At 41.3% G+C, this 8,350-nt stretch overlaps 1 protein-coding gene across 1 annotated transcript; it reads right to left on the bottom strand.

The window, feature by feature from the left end:
• Positions 1-2,890: 2,890 nt before the first annotated feature.
• Positions 2,891-3,955, bottom strand: LOC108521028 (gastrin-releasing peptide receptor). The gene has a single exon (XM_017860597.1). The coding sequence runs from the start codon at positions 3,305-3,307 to the stop codon at positions 2,891-2,893; it is 417 nt and encodes a 138-aa protein (XP_017716086.1). The 5' UTR covers positions 3,308-3,955.
• Positions 3,956-8,350: the final 4,395 nt, after the last annotated feature.

Raw genomic sequence — 8,350 nt, 5'->3', positions numbered from 1 at the left:
AATTCACCCGGTGAGCGGGGGGAACTGCAGAAGGGAAGCTGGAATGAGGACTGGCAATGCTGGGCAATGTGTAGGGGGCAGGGATGGATGATTATCACTATGTGCTCCACTCATGCCCCAGAACCCTGAATTTAGTAGATTTAGGACAGGGCCTAGGAATCTGTATGTTTTTAAAGCTCCCCTGTGATTCTGGTGACCATCTGGTTTGGAGGGTCTTCTGGTTCATTCACTCTTTCACCAGTCTACCTAATACAGACTACCACCTTGAAAACTGGCAATATTTAGTAAATATAGGCCCTCTAACCCAGCAGTTTCACTCGCAGACATATACCCAAGAGAAATAAACACTTATATTCCCCCAAAGACAAGAATAAGAATGTCCAGAGCAGGTTATCGCCATCCCCAAACTAAAAACAACCCAGTGTCCATCGGTATTAGAACAAATAAATAAACCAAAGTATATTCATACAATGGAACACTACACACAATTAAAAAGAACAAACCACTGTTACACGTATCAATATGGGTGAATATCACAGAGATAATGATAAGCATAAGAAGATAGATGCAAAGGAGTACTTGCTATATGATTCCATTTTATGAGATTAAAGAACTGGCAAAAATAACCTATGGTGATTGAAATCAGAATAGTGATTGCCTCTGTATGCCTAGGAAAGGGCATAAGAGAAACTCTGGAGGATGCTGGAACTGTTCTATAGCTCCATCTGGTTATGCAGTTCTGTAGACATATGCAAAAATATATTGAGCTGTTACTTGTTCAGTTTACTGTGTATATAGATTACACCTTGTTGAGAAGAAAAAATGTAGAATTTATATTCACCCTGCCAACCTCATGAGATATAAGATAGAAGAATCCCATTGCTTTCAAAAATGAGATGAATAGAAAAGTATGGTCTTAATCATTTAGCTCAATACCTATTCTTTCTGTTGGAATTGGTTAGATGCACTGCCTGTGATTCAGGCAATCCATCAGCTTTTAAAAGACTTAGCAAAACACAGAAAGTTAGCTATATGGGAGCTTCTAGTAATTTCTGAACTTGGCAAAGACAGGCAGTAACTACAAACTTACTGGGAACACACCGGAGCTGCGAAGGAGTGCAACCCGGCTTTTGAAAGAGCTTTCCCTTTCTGTTGATGGTGGACTTGGTCTGCTTTGAAACTCCAGAGAAGAGTTCCCTGCAGCTGCATCTTTACATTCCATGCCCTCACTTTCCTTTCTGTTTTTCTCTCCAAGAAGAGAGTAAACACCATCTGTACCACTGCACTCCCCAACCCGGAAACCAAAATCTCTCCTTCCCATTAAGAAAATTACCCTCATCCTGAAGAGCCCTCGGCCATTGGTAACAAGCCACAGACCTTCTGCCACCTCCAGAGTTTGCCAGCCATGAATCAATACATGAAACTGTCTGTGGTCATTGGTATCTGTGGGCAGATGTGCAGGGTAGGAGCAAGCCAAAGGGGAATGGAGGGAATGGAGAAACCCTGTCGAGTCGGTACAATGTGAAAACCTTACATCTGTGCTATTACTTTTCAGTCGTTGAAAATGTCGTGTTCTGGGCAGTGTGCTTCAGGTAGCTAAGCATAAACACATGTCCATTAATACTGATAACACTATCTTTATTTGTCCATTACTCAACAAAGCCAGATCACCTGAGGACTGTTTGTTCCTCTACAAAATGAAAAATCCAGCACCACATGTATTAAAATGTGGGACATTTTCTTCAGAGTATAAACTTTCAAGAGCAGCGTCTATGTCTTTCCCAGAACACTCTCAAATCCTTCTGTGTCATTAACACATGACATACAGTTGATTATAAGTGAAAATTTATAGTCTCATGTTCATTGCAGCAGTTTTCTGGGTTTGACCATATGGCCTATGCTGTGTCTGAAAGTCTATTCATTACTATGTCCAATTTCCAGAACACAGAAGTGCATAAAGTATGTTCAGTAATTTGTGTGAACAATCTGCAGCTATTTCTTGACTTGTTAATTCAGGCAAGTGTTTTTTTACATGCTAGACACTTGATAAATGTTCAAAGAATGAATATAAAGTTTTAAGACTGAATAAATGTAAACTTTTATGCAATGTGCTCACACAAGAAATGCAGTTTGCAAATATGTATATTTCCCAGAATAAAAAACTGTAGTGAACTCCCTCTTTCTCCCCACAATAAGCCCCAAAAACATGGTATATGGAAGTATTGTCAATAAAGATATAAAATTAGAAATCAACCTTGAATAGAGTTTTCTCCAGAAAATTTTAAGAACTCAAATTATGCTTGATTTCATTTAAGAGAGACTTAGAAAAAACGGCACACAATTGTTCTATCACAGAGAGTCAAATACAAAACCAGCTGTGAGAAAAGTTAAACTATCTGAGGAAAATGAATTTCAGAGAAATGAGGCTTATTTTCTCCTTTTGCTTATTTCTGAAAGAACGCTTTGAAGAAAACCAGTGGAACTTTCCTGTTCTCGGAGGGGTTTGAATTGCTTCGAAAAAACATTTGCCTGAGGTTTAAAGTCTGTTGGGTGTGATTGTCTTTCTCACTGGTCAATTGATTTTGCAAGGAGGGAGAAGTTAGGTAAAGGCAATGCTAAATAGACATGTCTCCAGAAAAAGACACCTCAGGTTTCTGCTTAGAGATTTTATTTTTCTCATGTCTCCTTCTGTCACCATCATTCACTTACTTTTCTTTCTTAAACCAATATGTTACACTCCAGAAGTCATCCCCAGAACAAAAACCTGCCTGGAAGGGAATCCGTGTTTGAGTAAAACTTGCCTTGTGCAATCAGCTCCCTGTCCCGACATGGTAGTTCATTTACCCAGGCGTCTGCCACCCTTGGAGAGCATGTAGCTTTCAGCCGGTACTTACCTGTCTGCCGAGAGCGCCGTGAGTGTGAAGACAGACACCCCAACAGAGGTAAGCTGTATAAAGGGGATCAGTTTGCAGCCAATCCTGCCAAATAGCCATCTGTCAGCCAGGTACCTGCTGGCATCCACTGGAGCACACGTTATTAGGAGGAGCAGGTCTCCCAAAGCCAGACTGGAAATGAACAGGTTTGGAACATTTCGCATGGACTTGACTGTACAGAAGATCTTGATCAAAGTGATGTTGCCAATGAGGCCTATCAGAATGATAACCCCATAAACTGCAGGGATGACATAGAGGATCCCCGGGTGGGACCAGTCGTCGTTCACGGGGAGTTCCACACTGTGATTGGAGATGTTGCAGTGCACGAAATGGTCCACTTCCAAGTTCAGAACGAAACAGTCATTTAGAGCCATCTCTAGATTTTTTTTCCCACCTAAAAGTTCCCTTAGATGCTATTTCTTAACTATTGATTTTGCAACCGAGTGAAGACGAAGATGAGATCTGTGCTGGGCTCTTTGTCTTCTTTAATAAAAATACTCTGAGTGCATATATACTAACTATGGTATTCAAAACTCTCTGTCACTATTTTGACACTGGTGCTGCTCTGGCTTTCACATGACCAGTGCAATACAACTCTAAATTCAATAAGTTAACAACAACAAAAACTTAGCCACAGAAAGGCTTACAATTAAACCCACTCTGCGTCAGTTATTTCTACCTCCATTCTAGTCTGAGTCTCCCTGGCTGCAGTTTACTAAGAACTTTTGGCCTGCTATTTTCCCACAGCATCTTTCCTGATATTTAGAATCTGGAGGTTTAAAGTGGGTAGAAAAAAACTGCACTGAGAAATACTCAAATCCTATAGGCAGGATGCTTTGCACGTCATGGGCTTCACCAGCAAACGGCAGCTCCGCTGAGCTGAGGCTTTGAAGAGGAACCAGTGTTACTTATAGACAGAGAATGCCAGCCCCCTGCTGGACACTTCAATCACTGCCCAGTTGCCTGCTTTCTCCAGATGAGAAGCAACCAGCCGACTGCAGTTCCTACCTAGCTTAACAAATACCTTTGGCTTCTCATGTAAGCACATAGCACCTAGGGTAGGTATTTAATAAATGTTGCTAGCATTCTGCAAAGGCACTGGAAATCTTTCTGATACTATCCCCATGAATCCAGATGGGGATTTACATCTCATTTTCTCTAATTCATTAGAATGACATGTTAATATTGCTATCAAATGAGGTCTGTCTTTGAATTAAACGCACACCGATGCACAGGGTGTCCATGTGTGACTTATCCCACGCAGTCTTCCCACTGCCTCTTTTCAACAGAGACTGCTCCTCAGAAACACATGCACAGACTCACACCTTAAACCTTCAGCAACTGACATCCGGAAAAGCCAGAAGCCCAATGCACACATGCTCTTTCCTGTAGATTTGCCAAGCCATTCCTATTCTGTTTACTAGGGAGAAATTAAATTGGGAACCAGCTGTATTCTTAACTCTCAAAGATCAATAGTCTTTTCCAGAAAAATGGGTCTTTTCTCATCTGATCTAAAAATTTTATGAATTGGCATTTTGATGCAGCTATTTGCATTTTTTTAATTGAATGTTTGCCATGTTTTATAGCAAATACCCTCTTTATAGCCCTGTGTGGAAAATAAAGAACTATAAAAGAGTGATAGATACAATACTGAGGAATTGAGGGGTGGTAAAAGAAGTAAGTTATAGTTGAAGGAGTGCTAGAAAAGCTTCACTGAGGGAGTACTATTAGAATCAGGCTTAGACCTTTAGCTAATAACTTCTAAATACGTTACTAGAGTGCATCTTTATGCCTTAATGTGAAGCCAGCTCTTCCAGGTACATGGTGTGAAGCCAGTCACTAACAGGTAAAGTCTCGTTTTTCAGAACCCCTAAGGAATAACAAAACTTGCACTTCCCATGCCAGGGCCCACAAAGAAAAAGTCCCCCAAGTGTGTTGTTATGGACATTTCCAGTGGCAGGTTCCAACACTGAGGCTGCTGCCATGCTTCCTATGTAAATATGAAAGACTCAGCGCTCCTCTCTGCCAGCAGGAGGGAGACTGATGCTGCACGGCTAGAGGTGGAAGAGCTTCTCGGCAGAGATCAGTATCACCAGTAATGAGCCAATAGCCATGAGCCCAGTGGTGTTGATTAGTTGGTAGCAATGTAGCTTAATGATACAGTACACAGGCTCTGCTTCAATCCTGGCTCCCTCATTTATAATCATGGCAAGTTACTTAGTGTCTTAAGCTCATCTCCTCATCTGCAGTGAGGAGAACTTGTGAAGTTAGATGAAATGATTCATGTTAAGACTGCATAGCATTTGCCACATAGTAAGTGCTCAATTAGTGTTAGCACTTATTATTATTATCATTATTAGATTGAGGGGGAAAGGCTTACTTTGGAAAAGCCCAATGAGTTCAGAACAGTGATTGACCTCAGATCACTAGGCAAGCACTCATACGAGTGAATTAGCAACTCCTCTATTCACTTGAAAAAAGTTTATCAAACATCTACCAGTTGCCAGGCACTGAGCAAGAGGCTGAGAAAAATAGCATGAAGATGTGTACTCTCACAGCTCTTTAGACCTCAACCCCTCTCTGGAGTGAAGCAACTACCTTTTCTCCAGAAAAGATGATACCTTTAAAGGTTAAGTGTTGACAGAGTCTTTTGAATGAAGAAAATCGTATGTGCCTAGGATCAAGGCATAAAGGAAAGAGCATGGCATTGAGCAGAGGGACATCTATAAATCCAGAGGGTCACCCAGATTGGAAGACAGGGGTGGAAAAAGAACAGCGTGAAATGCAGCTAGAAGCGGGTTTGGGTGAGATTGTGATGGATCTTGTATTCTTGCTAAGAAGTTTGGTCTAAAGGGCATATTTTTGGTTCACAAAGGTAACTTCTGGATGTTGTTTCCCTTTATTTCTTTAGACACCCCTGTGTGCTGAGTCAGCCTCACTACTTAAATCTAATTGGGTGGTTAGTGTTTCTTCCAATGTAAGTTAAGGGGATGTTGATAGATATTGATTTCTCATAGCTGGTGTTAGCATTATGTGTTCCACAGCACTATGGATTCTTCTAATGATATTTTTGGAGTAAAGATATGTTGAGGTTTGACATCTAATATTTTCTGGAATCAAGGATGCTTTAAAAAGCTAATTCTGGCCGGGCGCAGTGCCTCACGCCTGTAATCCCAGCACTTTGGGAGGCTGAGGCGGGCAGATCACGAGGTCAGGAGATCTAGACCATCCTGGCTAACACGGTGAAACTCCGTCTCTACTAAAAATACAAAAAATTAGCCAAGCATGGTGGCGGGCACCTGTAGTCCCAGCTACTGGGGAGGCTGAGGCAGGAGAATGGCGTGAACCCGGGAGGCGGAGCTTGCAGTGAGCCAAGATCGCGCCACTGCACTCCAGCCTGGGCAACAGAGTGAGACTCTGTCTCAAAAAAAAAAAAAGCTAATTCGACAATTTCTATGTCATTTCAACTAATTAACTATAATGACTCTTCCCATCCCTACCATTATGTGTCACCTTCTAGCAGAGCACCAAACATATTCAGACATTTGCTTAGCTTTTTATTTACTGGTCAGCATGAGATGCCTTTGACATGTGAACATGACATGGAACAAATGTAATATAAAATCTCTGTCCCCGGGGAGTCCAATTTCTGAATAGAATTGGAATATGACTCAGCATCTTTTCTTGTGTTGGGGCAGGGGTGTGTGTCACTTTGACATGTGAACATGACATGGAACAAATGTAATATAAAATCTCTGTCCTCAGGGAGTCCAATTTCTTAATAGAATTGGAGTATGACTCAGCATCTTTTCTTATGTGTTGGGCCAGGGGTGTCACTTCTGTTTCTATTTCAGTCAATAGTCACCTTTTTCATCCTTCCAAAAGATTGGATTTTCTGTAGGGCTTTAATATGAGGTGGGCAACAGTGACTTGATAGAATTTAGGAGAACAGGTAGATTCAATGGGACCACGGAGTGTGGAGACAAAGCCTCTTCCCACTGGCTATGAGCAAGGTCAAAAGGGAAGCCACTCTGGAGGGAAAGGCTGAATTTGGCTTCAGGCATATTGAGTTTGCTAGATGAACAAGGGAATGTAAGAAAGCCAGTGGAAAATGAGAGGTGAAGTCTAAAAGCATAGAAGTAAATAGTTAAGAGGACTGACTGAGGACTAGAACCCTGAATGCCAAATAGTTTAAATGTACAGTAAAAGAATCACAGAGAATCAAGTGAAGTTAGGCTTTGAGAAGAAGATTATGTGGTAAAAGTCAGTGAAGACTAAGGGTGATTTCAGTATTAGATTTGTGACAGCACCATGGAGAAGTTGCTCAAAAGATTGCAGCAACTATTGCTTGAGAAGAATCAGAGATGTCAAATTTTAGTACTGCAGCAGGAACAAAAAAAGAGGCAGATGACTCTATCCAGATCCTGTAATGCTGGGATCATTTCAAGTTCCCTTTTCTTTTCTCAACATTCTGTGACTTTTTATGGGGTTTAAAAACTTAGAAGAAAGATGAAGGGAGTCTTCTGGAAGGAAAAAAAGAATCGGGTTTCGTTTTGAGTCACATGAAACTGCAGAAGTAAATGTAGATGCCAAAAGAAAGCCTAAAGAGGAAGACGAAATTCTCAGATACATCTGAGGCTAGGAGAACACCTGGTGTGGTGGTTAAAATATATTCGCCAGTTCTCAGTACTCTTTGCTTCAAGAGATGTAGATTAATTTAACCCCCACCTCCACCCCTTAAGTGTGAGCTTTACTTAGTGACTTGCATCTAACAAATATAATGACACAGCAGGAAGAGTGTATAACTTTCAAGACTAGATGATAAGGGGCATTGCAGCTTCCTCTTTGCCCTCTCTCCTTGGATCACTTGCTCTGAAGGAAATCAGCAGCCATGTCATGAGGATACTCAAGTGACCCTATGGACAGATCCACATGGTGAGGAACTGAAACCTCCTGTCCATAGCTGTGTGAGTCAGTCATTTTGGAAATGGATCATCCATTCCCAGTCCAGCCTTCGCATAACTGCAGCCCCAGCTGACTCTGCTGCTTCATGAGAGACCCTGAGCCAGAATCACCCAGCCAAGTCACTCTTAAATTCCTGATCCACAGAGACCATGAGTTAATAAATGTTTGTTGTTTTAACCCATTGTTTTATGGTAATTTGTTATGCACCCACAGGTAACATCTGGTAAGTAGAATGGATGGAGAAGAGGAAGAAAAGAAAATCACCCCGAAGACAAAAGAAAACAGAAAAGGAAGACCAGAAAAGGCAAGTGCTTTAAACCTGGAGTGGTTATACAGGGTGTAAGGGAAGGAAAGTCTAGTCAAATCTAGAAAGGTTGTGCACACTGAAATTCATTTGTCATTCTGCAATACCAAAGTTTCTTATCTGGATCAAAATATGTATTTTTAAAATA

The sequence above is a fragment of the Rhinopithecus bieti genome, unplaced genomic scaffold (genome assembly GCF_001698545.2).
Source record: "Rhinopithecus bieti isolate Rb0 unplaced genomic scaffold, ASM169854v2 scaffold_57037, whole genome shotgun sequence".
Classification (NCBI taxonomy): Eukaryota; Metazoa; Chordata; class Mammalia; order Primates; family Cercopithecidae; genus Rhinopithecus; species Rhinopithecus bieti.
Note: the sequence above shows the minus strand (reverse complement) of the source record. Positions and strands in the feature narration are given on the sequence as shown.

Bases quoted from the DNA above. Each gene is read 5' to 3' on its own strand.
- LOC108521028 (XM_017860597.1), bottom strand. From the start codon at position 3,307: ATGGCTCTAAATGACTGTTTCGTTCTGAACTTGGAAGTGGACCATTTC.